Genomic DNA, 20232 nt, shown 5'->3' with positions numbered 1-20232 from the left:
GGTCTGTATCAAACCATTATATATAAATTCCTGGTAGTATAAGTGAGCTCCTGAACACAATCTGTGGTTCACAATCAACCCCTGACCATAGAAACGTCCAGTTAAAGTCTCAAATCCTCAAGTCACCTTACAGTCTTAAGTGCCTTGGCAGTCAAAGTGAACTACCTGGAAAGTGGCCATGCTAACCTCTCAAATCTGTTATACATGTATGCTGTGTTTGGCCTTGTCCCATTTTGCAGCTTAACCTGATCAAAGCACCAGTGACGGTTTGCAACTTAGAACATTTACTCAAGTACTGTACTCAAGTACACATTTAAATTATTTCCATAAACAAATACACATTGTTGCAAATAAAACATCCTAGCAGTCCACTGTATAAACCTGTTAAATGTAGCTCTACCTTTGCAAGACTCATATGCTACTTAGACAAACTTCCAATCAAAACATAATAAATTTAACACAATAAATGGATTCAGGTTGCACAATAACCTAATACTAGTTAATACACTGAAGTGTATTTCCTAACATACGTTGATGACCGAGGCTACCGTACCAAGTGCACACAGTTGTCCCTAAACAAAGCGCCTCACAATATGTCTTCACTTTGCCATTAACACAACCACTCGCATGGCCAGAACAGCAAAAGTGAGGGTTCAGTACCTTTCCAAGGAACACTTGAACATGCAAGGACAAGGACACATCTACCTGATCCAGAGCCTCCCCCAGTGTTGCATGCTGTCACTCTTCCAACAGCTCAGGAAAATTAATTTCTTAGGCTGCCCACTAAACCAATTAGGGTTGATTTAAGTCTTCATTCTTTCTCCTGTAATAAGCAATGAGGTGTACATACTTTGCTGCATACTTCACATATTATAAACACACAGCTCTCTCGGTGGCTTCTTTATCTCTTAACAAGCTAAAATCAACCATAACTTGTTCAGGTCATGATCTGCCACCTCCATCATGCTGGAGTCCCAGTTACTGTACACAAGCGCCGTTCATCTTCTATAAATAGATGGGCCTAAAGCTTCTTAAGTTCAAACTAGATAAGTTGCTTTTCCTTGGTGCCGTCTATGAATAAGCATGCAAAGATACTTAGCTCGCAACAAATCCCTAAGGACTGTGGTACTTTTAATTCTCCAGGAGACGCAGCACAAGAGGTGGAGGATGTTCAGGAGGTAAGTGCTAGAGGCGCTCACTTGTGCCTGGAACCTGCAGATAGGTGAACAGTAGGTATGTAGTTGATCTGGCCCAGGTATGTCACAGGATACATCCGGTGACCTGGTGGGACTGGACACCCTGGTAGCCAACACAGCCTACCTGAGGGCTCAGAATGTAGACCACAATGAGCTGAAGAAGCAAAGACTCTCCCTGACGCTGCCGAAACCGAAGAAGTCCTCTGCTCAACAGCTGGTTGGGGGGTATAAGTACGAGTCCCTGTGCGAGCGGCAGCCTATTGGGAGGAAGCTGTTCCAGCAGTTCCTCCTGGCGTCTGACCTGCAGTATGTGGCAGCCGCTGAGTTCCTGGAAGACCTGAACAGGTGGAGCCTTGCCGAAGGTGAAACCAGAGAGAAAGCAAAACAGACAATCCTCACTAAGTTCTGTCGGCCTGAATCCAGGAGTTTTCTCTCCTACCTCACAGGAGAGGAGGCTGAGAAATGCAGGAATTTATCAGCGAAGAACTTTGATGAGGTGACAATGGACCAGATAAAAGAAGCCACAAGGGACTTTCTGAGGGGGAAACCTTTCTCCGAGTATCTAAAAAGCCCCATTTTCTACAGGTTCTTGCAGTGGAAGGAGTTTGAGAAGCAGAAGATCACCAGCAAATACTTTTATGAGTTTAGGACTTTGGGGAAAGGTGGCTTTGGCGAGGTAAGTACCAAAAATACCAGCACGTCAATTTCAGTATAAATCTGAGCTTGACTGATGGCCTTGCACCGGGAGCGAATCTATGTTTCCAGTGTTACGACCAGGGCCTAGGGGAAACTCTGGCACAACATGAGAGTGAGACAAGGTTCTTCTTCTATGTTCAGGGACCAAAGTTACCACTGTCCTATGTTTTGAGGGGCCCAGTTCATTTGAAAATGAATTAAAACTGTTTTTCTGATATGTGAAAAACTGAATTCATGAGCACCCTGGCACAATTTATACACTATGGGGTTTTGCTGCTACTTAAGTTCTTAGTCTGGTATCACCAACAACTAATGGGGACCAATGTTAGCTGCTGTTAGTAAACTTTAGCTTAATATTGCTTCGTAATAGCTGATCAATTGACTGACTTGGTGATTTTCTCTACTTATGCTCCTCTTTCGTCATGTTTTAGTTTCTGTCATTGTTACACGCCAACCCCCTAAAAGGAGCATAAACACAATTCCATGGTGACATGGTAGGGACTCAAAGGGAAGTTGCTCTGTCTTGCAGGTGTGTGCCGTGCAGGTGAAATACACAGGCCAGATGTATGCCTGCAAGAAGCTAGATAAGAAGTGCTTGAAGAAAAAAGCTGGTGAGAGGTTCGCCCTTCTGGAGAAGAAGATCCTGGAGATGGTCGACAGCCTCTTCATTGTAAACCTGGCTTACGCTTACGACAACAGTACCCACCTGTGCCTGATCATGGACCTCATGACTGGAGGCGATCTCAAGTTCCATATCTACGAGCTTGGGGAGCGGGGTATACGCATGGAGCGTGTTGTTCACTACATGGCCCAGATAACCTCGGGGATAAATCACCTGCACTCCATGGACATTGTGTACCGGGATATGAAGCCTGAGAACGTGCTGCTGGATGCTAAAGGACAGTGTCGGCTGTCAGACCTCGGATTAGCTGTGGAGCTGCCAAAGGGCAAAACGATCTGTCAGAAGGTTAGTGTGGTGACCTGTCCCCAGACTGACCTACAGCTGTCCATGTTGACATGCACTCTGTAAGGTGTGCTTCTCAACATAATCTATGTTCACACACATCTGCTGACCACCCACCACAAGTAGCTTACTAGAAATAGATATAATGTGCTCTCCAACATCACAGGCGACCAAACCCTGTTTGACCCAAAATAATCTGATTAAAAGGTGACTGACCTCATCCCCATTTGGATGGCTGGGAAATGTACAGAAGACTGACCCTTAGCATTAGCTGCTCAGTCTTTGCGTTACTAATACCAGGCATGGCCCCTGTGTGTCAGTAAAAGGAGATGAGTCTGTACATTCACAGTCAGTACTCGTAACTTAATTGCGTAGATAGATGCTTGGTGGAGGCGACGTTTATGTCACACAACCGCAATGTAGTCTGTTTGTAGACTAACATTAGCTTTTTTGCTTTTATTGATTTTTTTGAATCCAAAATCCAGGGAGCCAGGGCTTAGCAAACTTCTGGGTTGGCCAACAAAAACACATCATCCCTACACCACTGTTTGCCCTTGTGAATGCCCCTGTGGTAGATAAAACATGATTAGGTGCCCTTTCAGAACCCTTTTTGTACGCTGGTTCCCTCCTGCATAAAACTGGTGCACTTTTAATTTTTTTCCCACCCACTGCGAGCAAACAGATATCTCTTTACTTTATTGTTTTAAATTATTTGTAAGGGACCGTACATAATGCACATGATACTGAATTTAAATATTACTATTTGATGCATTGTACCACAGTTAGCTTGTAGCTTAGGGACCACACACTCATTGCTTTGTGATAGGGCAGCCATTTTCCTCTGATATCATTCTCAGGGTGGGAAGCACAAATGCTTGGATGATGTTAAACTACTGTGTTCCCAGTTGGAAAACACATTTTACCACTTCCCCATAGACCATATTCACACAGCAGCCATTTCCCTCTGATATCCTACTACATCATACATGACATGTTTTACCCCTGAAATATGGCTGAGTGTGCCTCCAAATCAGTGCTGTAGCGACCATCGAGGACACTGAGGTCATGTCCTTTGTAATTTTTCTGTATCTTTGATACCTTGAGTGTAAGTATTCAAAACCTAACCCACACTGGGGACGGGAGTTAAACGAAAAATCGTTTTAATGAAAAAAAAGCAAGGCGTTCAAAATGAGGCGGCAGCAGTTCCCAGGACGTCCAAAGCTGAAAGTCCAGAGCACGGGAGACACACCGGCTTAAGACAGGTGACTGGTGATCAGTGTAGATGGACCACAGGTGTGTGGAGCAGCAGGTGAGAGGAGTCTGGCTGATGAGCAAACACTGACAAACAGACTGAGGGAGACAAACTTGCAACAAGAGGAAAACACAGGAGAAACAAGGGGAGATAGACAGAACGCTGCAGATCCTGACAGTCATATCGTTAAAATAAACAATTCTATATTATGAATAACTGCATATTTATAGTTAATCCAACTTTATTCAACAGTTGTTTAAATGTCACCAAGCAATGAAATGCTACATAAACTATTTACTAGAAATTGTTTATTGGAAAGTTGCAATTGATCATAATACTTTATAAATGGTTAATAAATACTGTGTAGTTCATTTACAGACATTATTTGGATGAGCTGCAGCTGATGCTTTTAACCTTTACAATTACTTAATAAAATTTTACTTTATCTTAATAGTAAAAATGTTTTACTAAATCTAATTATCTATAAAGTTTATTTATTCATGATGATTATTATGAAGTGTTAACCATGTAAATAAGTTATTTTTAGCATAGAAATAAGTTGAATACATTTAAGTTGGTCATATTTGGTACTTTTCTTCTTCTTCATCTGAGGGAATTTGAGTCCAGTTTTCACTTATTTGCTGGCACTGCTATTATTTCCCAAGCAATTAGTCTAAAGGCAGACAAATGCACAGATTTATATTGAAGTCTTCACAATGCTCCTAATGTGTGGGTGGACAGGACATCAGTATTTCTAAAATCCTGGCTACAGCCCTGCTCCAAATGTTGTCATATTGCTGACATTTATACGACTTGTAACCTGGACGATGTTACATTAACCCAGCATTCTGGTGTCCCACCTTTGAGCGTGACATTGGAGCAAAATGGCCTGGCTGCGTGAATACTTTCAGCGAGTGAAAAGACGATGAACATTGTTTTCTGATCCCCTACCCTCACCCCTAATCATTTTTGTGCTGTCCCCGACGCAGGTAAAACAGAGTACAGTAAATATGTGAGATACCTGTGTCCCTGCTCCCAAGAATTGAACCAAGCCTTAACAAGTACTACTGAAATTAAACCCAGTAGACTTATGTTTCTTTAAAGTCTCTCTCACACAGTCTCCCCCGTGTCTGTGTTGTCAGGCTGGTACGACGGGCTACATGGCCCCTGAGATTCTGAGGCAGGAGGGCTATGGCGCGTGTGTGGACTGGTGGGCTCTGGGCTGCAGCATGTACGAGATGCTGGCCGCCCGTTTGCCTTTTAAAGACTTCAGAGAAAAGGTGCAGATAGAGGAGGTGACCCGTCGCACTCTGGATGACGACATCAAGTTTGAACACAGACGCTTTGACGCTCCCAGCAAAGACATCATCCGCTGCTTCCTCAGGAAAAAGGCGCAGTATCGCCTCGGGTTCCGGTGGGTAAAAAAAAAACGTTCTTAAGCACATAGAGTAGTTTGTGAAATGAGGTTGTTATGTGTCGACGCCAAAGAATAAACATCACATCAAGAAAATGTGTAATGTAAGCCGCATTCTCCATTCAGTCGTTAAACACATGCTGTGTCTTTTTACCACTTGCAGCGATGACCCACGAAATCACGTGTTTTTCAAGAACATTAATTTCCACCGTCTGGAGGCCGGGCTGGTGGAGGCCCCCTGGGTGCCAAAATCCAACGTGGTGTACGCCAACAACATGGACCGGTTCAGAGACACCTCAGGGGATGAGAACATTACGTTTGATGCCAAAGATGAGAAATTGTTCAAGGAGTTCAGCACGGGCGCAGTCTCCATCAAGTGGCAGAAGGAGATGATCGACAGCGGAGTGTTCGACGAGCTGAACGACTCCAGTCAGAACGGCTTTGAGAATACATGGACGTCCAAGCTGTGCGCCATTTTGTAAGCGTGTTATCTCCTCATCAATACGTGCAACTAGGAAAACTTTTTTTCCTTTTTGAGCACTTGAAAATACCCAGAAGTCCTTTAACTTAAATGTCCAGTGAGAAGGATTTAGTGGCATCTAGTGACTGCAAGTGACTGAATAGCCCCTGGTGGCTGCATGAGGACAAAGGCCCCTCTCTAGAGGCAGTGTTTGGTTTGTCCTTTCTGGGCTACTGTAGAAACATGGTGGAGGAGCCACTTCCGCAGTAGATATAAAATGCTCCTGCTAAGATAATGAAATACAATTCTTAGTTTCAAGTCATCATACAATACACACATAATAAATCCGTAATTATGAATATTTTATTCCCTACTTTTCCCTAAATCCTACACACTGGACCTTTAATATATTTAAAGTGCCTGGTACATGACGCACCTCGGGTACCTTTTTAAATAGCTACCTCATTTTTATCTTAATCTGAATGTATTTCTTTACAAACAGTGGTGGAGGAAGTACTAACACCACACTGTAAAGCCACTTTGTCATGTGAAGGCAGGATGTTACAGTTGTAGCTGGCTGAGGTCATCAGCTGATTATTTCTTCCATCAATCGACTGATCATCAAGTTTGTACAACGTTCTAGTTACCCAGAGCGACACCTTCAAAATGGTTTGCTTTGTCGAACCAACAGTTCAATCCTCAACATTATCAAAAATACATTTAACATTTCAAAAGCAATGAGTTGATTATAATTGATGGATCATTTCAGCTGTACTGAGAACTGTTAATTGTTTGATGGTTTAATTTGTGAGAAAACAGTATATTTTACAAGTTTTGTATGAAAAGAAATCTTGATTTGTAAAGGAACTTAAACTGTCAAATGCAAAAAGGGATGTTAAAATTAAAAGAGCCGTCCAAGCAGAAGCACCACAAAATTTTTCGAAATTCAGTTCTTAAGTAGATGCACCAAGTTGCAATCCAGCACTGGTGATTACTGAGGAAACACCTTTGAAGAAGAACGTATCACATTTATCAGAACACTGTCGTTTCTGAAGCTCAACGTGACTCAGTGTTAAACTCAAACACACTCTGACAGCGTGCTGCGACTTCTGCTTCACACTTTGCCCTCTATTCCTGGTGAGACAGCGGACCCCAGTGCATTCATACTTTCCATTACATCACTCGGCCGTGTTGGCAGGCCTGAGTGTTTACATGTGTTTGTAAACAGGCTCCATTAGTGCTCGTGTGTCACTGAATAGCAGCAGGATTATTAGCGGTGTTTGCAGTAAGGTGCCACGTTTGTCCGGCGGACTCGAGTCTCACACAGATGCCATGAATGCCTTTTTTGTCTCTGCGACCTCAGTGCTGCAGGCCGATGCGAGGTCTCTCAGTAGCACGCTCTCACCACTAAGTGCCGCCAGACGCCCGTGAAGCTGCCTCCCGCAGGCCCCCCATCACCCTCATTATCCTGGCTGAGCTGCTCAGGCATTTACAAGCACTGGATGACTCGTTCAGCTTTAACGAGGGGGTGCAGGGAGACAAATTGTCGTATGTACACATAGTTTTTCCACTTAAAAAAAAACAACACACGTTAACGTTAAATCTTTGGCTTTAACAATGCAACACCCCTTTACTACCCCCCAAATCACCCTGTGAAAGAAACAGACATTAACTGCTGACAACATAGCAACAACAAACATCTATTAGGCTTCCACACATGGTTGGTTCTAGTAGACATATATGGACTGAGACACCACTTTCCCAGAACAAAGGAGGTTTTTATTTTTCTTTTGAGTGCTTCTTCAGTTATTTTGGGCCTTTATTTGATAGTGAGCATATGGAGGAAATTTGGGGGGAGCGTCAGAGGCCTCTGATTGGACCAAACCAAAGACAATATGCTGATATTTTATTCTTCATTTTGTTTTAAGCTTTATTTATACCAGCACATGTCCCAGTGAGATAGAAACAAACCATCATGTGTTATGAACACACAATCGCTGAGTACGTGGCATGACTATCGACCAAAGTTTAAAAGGAACAAAGAGCAAGTTCATCCAAGTATATCACTTTGAGCAGAGACACACACACACACACACACACACACACACAGTTTGGGTCTCGAGGTCTTTCAAACTGGTTTTAAAATAACTGAAAGAAATCAGATCGAGGAGCTTTAAAACAGTCTTCAGTTTATTCCCCAGTGGCGCCACCATTGGAGGGACTGGGGGCTCCATGGCCTCTTATACATTTGTTGACCACCCCGAGGGTCCCCAAATTGCGAGTGCCCCGCCTTTTGGTGGTGGCATTTCAGACAACAAATAACGTATAAGTATAAGGTACTTTGCAGCACTCTTCTGTAAAATATAATCACAAGGATAGGATGAATGCACCCTAAGAGTTGCCTTATATGTTCATCGTCTTTGACCTTCAGCCCTGCAGGGTGTCTCAGGTGTTTTATTTCTGACTCAGATTATCATTCTTATACTTTATTCTGGTTGTTACGTCTTTGTGCAGTCAATTGTACTCTCTCGTGCCTTTCTTTACTCATAACGCACATAAAGAGATTGTTAGCTCGTGACAGTGCCAGTGATATTTTGCAATATTTTTAAAATGTGACTTCATAACCATGACTCAACCTTTTCCCCCATTTTTTATGTGACTGTTTTGGCTTGTAATGATTTTATATGCTGTTTATAGCCATCTTGCCTCATGTGTGTGTTTTTCACAACAATGTTTTGTGCTTCTTCTTCTTCTTTTTTTCTACCCACCATCAAACCCAGGTGACAACATTTTTATGAGATGTGATGGAAAAGAGCTGGAGCGAAATAAAGCAGATCCTCATGCTACACTGCTGCGGTGATTTCTGTTTACAAATGACTCTTGGTAGCGATGACATTCAAGGTCTCCTTGCTCATTTCATATCATCCATCATCGTTTGTCCACTCTGAGAAAAGGAAGGTGCTTGTCTCTTTAAAACACTACAGCGGCCCGCACTACATTCATAATTACAACATAACGTCATTCAGAGTGAATCATCCGTCACTCAGCGTATCACTCCAAAACCTCAGACACATTACGGTAATGTGGGACACATAAACATGTGTTGTGCTAATTCCTGTGAGGGGCTGACCTTACGGGGCCGAAAAGTGGTTCCACTCACGCTAGACTGCCGTGAGATTAGAGGGTGGTTCAGATGGAAATCCAAGATGCAACCTGATCACTGCCGGCCGTGGAGGCAGAGTGGGGAGTCCACTGTGGACGACGTGACGACAAGACAAACTCGGCAGAAGGTCTCCAGGAACATGTTTTTACCAGGCGCCTACAAGCCTCTGCCAGGGTTTAGTTCCCCAAGGCCTGACCCTCCAACACACACACACACACACACACACACACACACACACACGGTGCACATATCATTGCACATTTGCACTCATGCATGCAGACACACACACTCGCATGAACATTTATGCATAACTGACGCTGATCGTGCAGAGAAAAGATGCACACAAGCCCCTAAATAAACACTGTCTTGTACACACACACACACACACTCACACACACACACACAATCTTATTACCTCTGTAGAAGCAGGCATGGGGTTTTAGAGATCAAAGCGGGACAGGGTGTAATTTGGTATCTGCGTTTGTTACATGCCCATGCTCTGGATTCACATCAAAGGCATGTGCCACACTTCAGCTCAGCCCTGGCATCCTCAGGATGGTATCACACCAGCGATATTGCTGCTATTTCCCTTCTTTGGCTGTGTGCGCTTGTGTGTGCGCGCATTTGTGCGTGCATTTTTCCATAGACGTAAATTGCACTGATTTGTGTCTTACATGCGCACGGGTGTGTCCCACCAGGGTGTGCGTGAGTGTGTAGGATAGGTGAGAAAGTGGTTAAACAGCGAAGACAGAGAGGCCATTGTCTGCCGAGGGAAAGTGAGAGCCGGCCATGTGGGAGAGAGATTGAAGGAGGAAGAGGATCGAAGCTCGTTGTCTCGCACTCACAGCGAGCTCCACGTTGGTTTTCTTATGCCGTTTTAATTCACCAAAAATAAAGAAATCTAGACCCAGATCAGGACAAAGAGCGTCATTATACCGAGCTGCCGAGGTGATCCCACCACCACTCAGGAAGTGTTTAGTTTTTGGTCAACATTCAATTTTTCTGAGCTTCATTGCTTGAATTCTTAACATTTCCACAAATAAGTGAATTCCTGCAGGGCGGTCCAACAGAAACACAGTGTGCGTGTGTGTGTGTGTGTGTGCATGATGTTCTTCCCCACTGAGGCCCAATGGGCAGTTTCCATGGCGCCCAGACCTCAGACCCCTTCCACTGCCAGGGGCTGGACAACGTCATGGATAGAGCCTGATCACACACACACACACACACACACACACACACACACACACACACACACACACACACACACACACACACACACACACGTAAACAGTCCCACACTCTCAGCCTCCGTCCTATCTCTGCACCATGTTTGGTCCCTTTACTGCATGAAATCATCTGTCTATGTCATTTAATCTCACGTTCAGACTTCAAGATTTATTTTTCTTTCAACAACAAAAAAATGCTGCCAGTGGGGCCAAACAGTGCCTCCAGCTCCCTGTATAACCCCATGTTTTGGGAATTGCCCAGAAAAGAGTATCAGTGTCCTGAATCACTGCTGCATGGCATGAGAATCAAGAGAAATGACATGTCGGCACAGAAATCCTTTGTGTTACAAGCAGGGGAAACTTTAGGCTTTAAGGATTCAGAAAGAATACTGGCAGGGTATTGTGAAGATCCTGCGGAAAAAGTTATTGCTAAATGAATGAGTTACCAACCCAGCTCTCACCTGTGTGTTCCAGGGATGCAGATTTACTTTCTTTCTTTTCTTTTGATTGGTTTACACAAACTAATACACACGAGAAACATTGAGATTGTCACTGAGATCTGCTGAAGCCTGAAAACGGCCTTGTTACAAATTAGAATAAGGGGATGATTTACAAAGATCATCCATAAGGAAAGCATAATGGACATGAAACACCTTTAACAGCTTTCTTAAATTGTGCAGATGTTGTATGTCAGATCACTGAACCTCTGTAAACTTGCACAATATCAACCAAGGCTACTCCCTTATATCTTAATCTCACATCTTGAGAGAAAAATGTGAGTCAAGTTACAGCACCATCATTGTTACGCTTCATGTTGTGCTCACATGGTGCTGAAGTGAATCTGGTGAAGCACTCTCAGCTTTCAGCGACAACAACAACAAACTCATTAAGATTGTTCATGCGTCTGGCAAGATTACGGCTCAACAAACGGCACAGTATGACCCTGCTTTGTGAGGACGGGTGCAGCATTTTTATTCTTTGTTGTTGCTGATTATGTGCAGCACTGTTGTTAAATGTCTGTCTTTGATTGTTTTTGTTTGACAGTTTATGCCGACACACAATTGATTTCTGAAAGTGTAGTTAATGACAACTAACAGGACACATCATGTGGCCACGGTTGTATATGTTTACATATGTATTTCTTATATATGTTTTTCTCTATTTTTTTTTTCCGAATCACAACCTTGATTGCAAAGAATGTCGGTACGCTGTAGCGTACAAATAAAGCAGACTGTGATAGTTTGCTAATCCTTCTGTGCACATACTGGATTGAAAGACAGTATATTTAATGTTTTACCTCATCAGCTGTGTGATTGTTGCAAATGTGTACTTATTCGGAATTAGTTGCCAGCAACACATGTCGAGCAAGATGGGATGGAGGCTACAACTGACTGGGAAAGTCGTGGAATTTTCCCGATCGGGTGGGAAAGAGGGCGTCCTCGGCTAAAGAGCATGAACAAAGATGTGGCGAGGTCGTAAAAAACAGGATTCTGTTTTTATTTACGTTTTCCACACCTTTTTGAAACCGGTGGTGTAGCGAAGTTGCTCTACAATCTTGCCCATCCACCCTCCCGGCAGCTGCAGTATCCAGTGTGTCGACCTAAACCCGCCGGGTTTCAGACCTGTGAATCATCGCCGCTCAATCTGATTATCAGTCTGCAGCAACTTCACCAATCCTTTAAACTCCCATCCTACTTCTTAACTTTCACAGTTGCCCGTTTCCACCATCAGGGCTCTCTCTCTCTCTCTCTCTCTCTCTGCCACATCTCTCCGGTCACCTGTCACTAGAAATAAAGTTCTCTCCCGCAAGTAGAAAATCCCAAGGAAACAGCTTAAAGTTCAAAAAGTTACAGCATCCTGAAACCCGAGTCGACTGCAGCATAAAGCTTTCTGATGTTCCTCGGCCCTCCACTGCAGGCTGATTGAAGATCAGCACATCAAACGAGGGGAGAAGGATATAATGATACAGAATACTGCATCAGGGAAACACTTTACAACCCCTCGTCCTGAACCGCGAGGGGCGGGGGAGAGAGCAGTTGTGGAGCATGTGCTAATGTACTTTAATTACAGCAGAGACCAAGCTGGTTTTGACATCTGTGTTTATGTGGACGACTCGGTCTGCCCCGTCAGAAGCAGGTATAATGGAAATCGATTCCACAGTGTTGGATGAGGGCGACACAAGAAAACAGAAATATAAGCTGCGGGCTGGTATAACTTTCTAAGAGTGTATCCAGTTTGATTTAATTAGCTGGTACTTATTGCATTCTTTGTCAGCGGTGTAATATGACTGACAGTTGGCGCAGCAGGCAGCCTGGGCCCGATCCAAGTCCATCTCTGCTGTGTGTGTGTGTGTGTGTGTGTGTGTGTGTGTGTGTGTGTGTGTGTGTAACCCGCCTCTTCTAGCCTGACACTGTGCTTCGAACTCTCAGTATCACCCTGTCTGTCCGTCTGTCTGTCTATCTGTCTGTGTGGGTCTCACTAATTGTAAGCTCATCACACCGTCCTCAGACATCTGGGGTGTGTTGAAACACAGCTGCTAATGGATAAAATTCCACAAAGCTGTTTCACTAATAATGAAGTGCAGGATGTGTGTTTTTGTGTGTGTGTGTGTGTGTGTGTGTGTGTGTGTGTGCGTGTGTGTGTGTGTGAACGAGCTGGTTTTGGTTGAAAGACAAAGGTCGGGTGTGTTTGTAACGCTGAAGAGGGAGGCAGCCATGCGGTGTGTCCTCACAGGTACTCCTCTCATGCCGTGACTCATTTGGTCCTTGTTCACTCGCGGGAAGGAGAAGAGAGGAAGAGGTCCATTCGCGCACTTTAGTTTGGACTCCTAAAAGGATGCACCTTGTCCTCTTTTTCATTCATTAAGGACAGGATGTGTGTGTCTCTCCGGGTCTGGATGATGTCCGGTTCGGTGACAGCAGCCTGGCACCTCTGTTGTTTTTCAGATGGCGTCATGTTCGTGGCCTCAGGTAGAGAGAAGCAGCTGCTCCGGGTGGAGGAGGCTGTGAGATCGACCGTCAGTAAACTGCATTCGTTAAAAAAATTAAGTAGTCGAGCCACAGAGGGAATCATTTTGATTTCTTCATGCTGTCCATCAAGTTTTTTTTGTTAAATATCCGGACTCTGGAAGTCGCAAAGATAATTCTGGTAGATCTTGCAGTGCCGTGGGGGAACAGTTGCCAAGAAGTACACAAGAGGAAAGCCTCAAAGTATCAACTTCTAGTGTCGGTTTGCAGAGATGGAGGGCGGACAGCCCGGTTGTTCCCTTTGAGTAAAACAAGTACAACAGGTGATACATTGAGGTTTTTAGTTTTGGCAGCTAAGATAAAAAAAAACCTGCATCAGTCATATAATTATTGCTGGCCCTCTTTTAAATCTAAACTCTGTCAAGACACCTTACAAAGCAGTTACAGAGCTAACCTCCCCTAAAGTTTTGATCGTGTAATCTACAAAAAGGATGTTACGAACCGGTCCCCGTTGGTCTGAGAAGCTTCTCTGCAGCATCAGCTTCAAGATTCCTGACTTCTCTGGGAATAAGCGGAAAGGAGGGGAAAAAAAAAAAGGGGGGGAACGAAAGATGTATCTCACCAAATGGAGCAGAGAGGTGAGTCGGGGACAGACGAGCGATGATTTAGCCCCGTTTCGGCAACTGCGGGGTCTAACTGCTGAGTGTCACAGTGCCCTGTGAAAGTTGTGGACCCTCTTGTGACATATGCACCTGAAGCCAAAATCAACAGTATCATGTCATGGCAGCTCAGCCGTCACACAGACAGTAGAAAAGATGCTTCAGATGCAAAAATGACAATATGTGCAAAACTCTGCACTGATTAGGACGTTTACCACATCACAGATATTTGAATGGATGTAATGTAGTATATGTTAATGTTAACGTTAAATGGTGTCAGTTAAAAGAAGGCACAGTAGTCCAACACAGTTTAAGCAAATGGTAATGGGAACTAACTATCTTTTATCCGAATGAGCCTCTTTGTGTTTGTGTGATGAAAGATTAATAATTAGCTCCCAGATGGAAACACAGTTTTAACCACTCTCTCTGGACTTTGGGCTCTTTGTTGCTGCAGGCCGTCTCTTGGCGAACCCAACCAAGCTCAAGTTGCCAGTCCAGTAATGACAGTCATAACTCGTGTTAAGAATACTTTTAGTGGCAACATGCCTCAAATCTAAAAGAACTCCACGCTGCAACCTTACCGCTCTTAGTTTTACCTTCGGTCAGTGACGTTTGATATACTCAGATGTATGATGGATTAATGGGTTTTATCTTGTGATCATCACGAGGATGTGGTCTCCCACACACAAATGCAAATATGCCAGCATAAACACACACACACACACACACACACACACACACACACACACTGCCCCCAGATGTTTCTTGACATGGTCTGCTGTGACTCCAGCCCGTTTGTTTATCCCTGCATGCGTAGTTAACTCTCCACGCTCTGCACAACAGAACTCTGCACTTTTCCACAGGAACTGTTTTCCACTCGCTCCTTCTTAAGTCCTCTGAACAGAAACACAGTACAAATATCCGTTAGTACGCTGAGAATGTATGTCTTGTATACTTTGACATGAAGTGATAGTTATTGCATGGACGTAGAACGAGAAAAAAAAAAAAACTCATGAATACCAAAAGGCTTTGCCAAAAGATGCCACTCTGGTTGTCACACATCTGCTCTCTGGCGTGCAACGCCAGCAGCAAACCAACACACATATTTCTATGACTGTATTCTTAGACATGCCATGGCAGGTGTCCCAAAAGTGCATCCAGATGAGCATTAAATAACGCTGCTGGGAGGATACTAATGCTGTTCTGCGAGAGTTCAAATTTGAGACTTTCTTCATACTCATGTTTGTTTCTTGTGCTACTATGCACTTCAATCTAACCTCTGTGCGCTCTCTCACAGGGGGGTTCAATTACTAATTAGATGTCCAGTTGGGTCAAAGTTCGACGCTGCTGTGTAGGGATTTACCTGATATCACAAAACCGGGGTCAGTTGAGTATTCCAAAAACGAGGGTTTGTGAATGTGAACGTGAAGCGAAAAGTAAACTGCACTGCTACAAGAATCCAACTGCACCACACACTGATGTGATGTGATCTTTGGTAATGCTGCATGGAATTGTGGCATAGCATTGTCACTGTGACTTCATGTAGTGTCAGAAAAAATCTGAAAAAAGGTTATAACTCCGACAGGGAAGATTCATACGAACAGCCTGAAATCAGAGCACCAGCTTGGAAAGCCAGAAAGCTGAAAAAATATCAGATGAAAGTGAAAGTTGATAGTTACATAAATATGCATGACCTGCTTTGTTTGTACTTCCTTGTCATTCTAACACCTGAAACAGCTGTCGATGTGTTGTTTAAATGCTCTGTGATAAAGAGCGGCAAACTGCAAAAACATGTTGCTCCCACACTCTGACGTGTTCCACACCAAGGTCGGACGATCGACTTCTGAACGTGGGAAGTGGGACCAGCGGGAGACACGTGAACGCAGTATAATGCTAAAGGAGAAAAGAAGGGAAGCACCTGTACAGGTCTTACCAGGGCTACAACTTCGATCCCTCCAGGGTCATTACGCTCAGTGTGAATCTTCCTGAGCAAAAGACTATTTGATTGAGTTGTAATTCAAATGACGAGACTATTATTTGTCCCACCCTGACAGGTGCAATAAAACTAAGGGGAGACTGCAGGAGCTGTCAATCAAGCGAGATGTGGACACGCCCACAAAGTCTCATCAGGCAACTTTTAGAAAACACCTGTGTGAGGATTACAGGTGTGCACAGATTGTAACAATTTTATTTTCTTGTCTCTAGCCTCTTTTATCTTATCAACGGTCTGATGAGCATTCTCTTGTTTATGTATCATTTATTAGGATCAGTACTTCAGATATGCCTACCTGTGTTTGCACATTGTGTATTTTCCATTTTAATATCTTTGCGGCACTTTGTAAACGTGTTTTCATGGCATATAAGCAAAATGTATTATCATTGTGATCATAATTATGATAAAACTATGCTTGATTGGAACTGAAACTGATGAAAAAATGTCTAAAAAGAGAAATATTTATTGTAACTGCACTCCCTCATGGTTTTGCTTGTTGTAGGTATGGGTGTGCTCACTTTGAGTTTGTCCTCCCAAGAAAGTGTCGGCCTGTTCGTAGCCCTGATGGACATGTTTCTACCAAAGTTGCCAACTTACAGAACTTTGCTGAGTACAATATTTTTATCATAACAGAACGGAAGGGGGTAAGTGATGACCTGCAGGTCCAGTCATCCAGGCATCGTCTTGCTGCAGATCTCATTCCATCTCAAGGAAAAGTTCTCTTCACCCACCAAAGACATCTCCAGATCTCCACCGCCACCAGTGTCAAAGGGTGTAGCTCCTAGCTGGCACGGTAATTTAATCGTCCAATGGATAAAGACTCCTTCTTCACCTCCAGATATTTCTTTTGCTTTCAGAGTCGCGCCAGGAACTCTCCTCTCCTCGGGTTTCTTTCCTTAATCTCTCCTGCTTGAAATTCTGCAGCCACCTCCGTGCTCCTGTAGGTGAGAGTTGTGCAAACAGCTGCTCTGGGTCACATGCTCCGTCACATTGTTAACACATAATAAGCCCACGCACCCTGGTACACATCAAAGACCGTCTTCTTCGCTGCACGTCAATGCAGCGTCCCCTCTGTTGTTTGGCTTTGAACATATGCACCGTTGAAACTGCTGGTGTCAGGAGACGAGAGAATTACTTGGAGGATGTGTATACCTTATATATATATATATATATATATATATATATATATATATATATATATATATATATATATATATATATATATATATATATATATATATATATACACACAGCCAAGGGCATTTCTGAAAAGAACCCTTTGATGGTGCGGCCCTCACTCCTCATTTGCCGTTTGAGTTGGCATTGGCAGAGTTCTCCTGAGGTCCCCTAAACACACACACACACACACACACAGCCCTGAAAGCCTCATGGAGCCTGCAGGGAGTCAAACTGCTCTCACCTGTTGTCTCTGGCAGCCTAAGAAGGGACGATTAGCGCCCAGCACTGACAATATGCTCTTTGTTCCCCTCTTTCTCTCACTCTCCCTCTCTGCCATCTCACACTTGCAGTCTGTCGCTTCTGCCACTGCTCGCTGTTCTCCCCCCTGCCCGTCTGTCCTCCTCTGTTTCTACCTCTCAACGTCTCGCTGTCACTCTGCGTCCATCTTGCTCGCTTACTATTTCAGTCCCCCTTCCCCTCTTCCTCCCGCTCGCCCCGCTTCTACCCTCCTCTAATGGCCTTGTGGCCATGAGAGCAGTGTGTGGAAAACAGTTGAGCACTTTATCACAGATCATTGGGGTAATCCCTTGCAAATACGCTCCACCATGGTGCTGCGCACATGTGCTGCGGAGGTCTCATCAGTGGACCCAACACATCGACGGAGGTCAGATTTAACTTGTTTCGCTCCGCCCTGATAAAGACTACGGGGAGGTCAAACGTTTTAAACATTAGCAACGACGTACAGTGCGCAGAAATGTGCAGTTCGCAGCACTCTGCATGCATTAGCATTTATTAGCAAGGCCCCGGTCATTCTTGACTAGCATCTGTGGGTGAGGGGGTGTAACAGAGAGCGTCTCTCACGCCAGGAAGAGCACAGAGGGCACAAACAGCCCGGCTGTGACATTTCCACAGGCTGGGTCACAGATGTACAGCTGTATAAAGTGGCCTTCATGACCAGAGGCGAAGACCTCTGTGAGATCTGGGTAAGTGGAGCCGGCGTTCCTCCGTACATTGAAAACATAGTGGACAGTATTGGGAGGTTGCAGAGAGGAAAGGCGTGTCTGTCAGCTCGGTATCAGCTACACTTAAGAATGAAAATAGCATTCTTAAGAGTCTCCTCGGTTTCAGTCTTACTCAGTGGACGATCAAGGAGAGAAAATCCACCCTGAAGTAGAGTTGAACACTGCATTTTAAATCAATTTTGTTTGGTATTAACATACATTCTGTGTATAGAAACTGACGAAATATAATGTAACCTTACAGGAGTTGCAACACCAACTGCAACAGACCTTTCATGTAACTAGAGGAAGAAATTCAAATACACCTGCTTCGGGAAATTTGACATTTTAAAAAAATAGCTGAAACACTGTAAGAAGCTGAAGTTGAAATTAAAGTCTGACTGAGGTGAAGCTGGACTGTAATTTTAGCTTCCATTAGCTAGTTAGCTCAAGTAGCAGTGCAGCTAGTGGTCTGGACTGTGAGCACCAGGGGAGTGTAGTTGCTTACATCGGTAGCTCGGGGGCTTTGGACAGGGATGGCTGGTTTGCATGCTAATATATAAATAACAACAATGGTTAATACTTACTTATGAACTAAAAGAATATGCGTACGTGCAGGCTGAAGTCAAAGCAGCTACAGTATATTTATGAATATACATGCATGATGTAAGTACAGACAACAGAGAAGGATAGTCTGACAATAAAAGGCACCTTTGAGCTATTTATGTGAACATTCAGTCTGCGCTAGTCATCTTTGTGGATTCACGTCCAGGGAATTTTATTTATAGAGGCCAGAATAACAAAATGGCCCCACGGGGTTAAATTATCTGCTTAAAATATGACTCTCTTCACCGTGAGACCCTCTACTTGGATGAGGACAAACCCAACAAATAGACTTCAGAACTGCAACAGAGGAGGACTGGACAGAAGTAATAGCAGTAGAATGGCAATATGATGTAGCAAGAATGACAATAATGAGCATGTTGTCCTGCAGTCGGAAGGTCTGTGGTCGATCCCCAGCTCTGGCTGCATGTTCAAATGTCTTTGGGCAAGATACTGAACCCAAATTGTTCCCAATGGCCGTTCCATTGCAGGATGAATGAATGGCTGAGCATAAACATATTGTTTCATTATTTAATTATTATTGTTTTTATTATTGTTTTTAAGATTACATTTTATTATATCTGGGAACTTTTGGGGTGCTGTATCACTCCTGATGAGCCCGTCAGCACCTTGCACATAAGCCTCTACGTCAGTGTGAGAATGGGTAAATGTGGTAAATTGGTGAACTAGAAAAGCTCCAGTCCATTCACCATGATTAGAAAGTAAAACTTTCTTCTTCTGTTCAGAGCGTCTGCAGGAACCGGCAGGCCTCGTGTATGAAGTCAGCAGCAGCAAACCCACGGATCAGTCCAACACGATGGGCTGTTTATTTGACTGTTAGCTAAAATCTTATCACACCTGCTGATAAAGTGTTTCCGTTCACCCTGACCACTGTGCAAACACAACCAACATCAAATGTACAATGTACACATAACTAAACAATGACTGCAGTGTGAGTGGAGAGGTAAAGGTAAAACAGAACCACATCGAGCATCATAACCACACCAAATTATATCATGAAACGTGTGGAGTGACCAAAGTGTTTTACAGAGAAATCAAAAACACATTAAGGTGATTAAGATGAAAATAAAAAAAAAGATCAATGCATCAGAGATATACACCCGGCTTTGGTCAACAGAAACACTTACTCACCTAACTGCCCTCTTGTTTCTGTTGGCCCCGCTGACGCTGCAGCGGAGTGACTCGGTTTGAGTTGGCACCGGAGAGCAGCTGGAGCACAAACACTACCTGTCAGCTCCTGGAGGCTCCTATCGTCCCGCTGTGGTGCCGTCTCCCGGAAAGCAGTGGCAGCCGGAGTCTGTCTTCGACATTTAACGCTAGGCTGTGGTTCATACATGTATCCCCTTGACCCTGTGAAGTAATCCAAACTGTCCTGTGTCACGTTAGCGGACCTGAATGCCTTTTTTTTTTTTAACCCTGAGCTGTAGTGACAAACCCTGGCA

At 43.9% G+C, this 20232-nt stretch overlaps 1 protein-coding gene across 1 annotated transcript; it reads left to right on the top strand.

Moving 5' to 3' along the window:
• The first annotated feature begins 1257 nt into the window (after positions 1-1257).
• On the top strand, positions 1258-6408 carry grk7b (G protein-coupled receptor kinase 7b). Its single transcript, XM_037079352.1, has 4 exons — positions 1258-1872; positions 2422-2859; positions 5251-5522; positions 5686-6408. The coding sequence occupies exons 1-4, from the start codon at positions 1258-1260 to the stop codon at positions 6002-6004; spliced, it is 1644 nt and encodes a 547-aa protein (XP_036935247.1). The 3' UTR covers positions 6005-6408.
• Positions 6409-20232: the final 13824 nt, after the last annotated feature.

This window comes from Acanthopagrus latus, chromosome 2 (assembly GCF_904848185.1).
Source record: "Acanthopagrus latus isolate v.2019 chromosome 2, fAcaLat1.1, whole genome shotgun sequence".
Taxonomy (NCBI): domain Eukaryota; kingdom Metazoa; phylum Chordata; class Actinopteri; order Spariformes; family Sparidae; genus Acanthopagrus; species Acanthopagrus latus.
The sequence above is the reverse complement of the archived record's forward strand: the minus strand, read 5'-3'. Positions and strand labels throughout refer to the sequence as shown.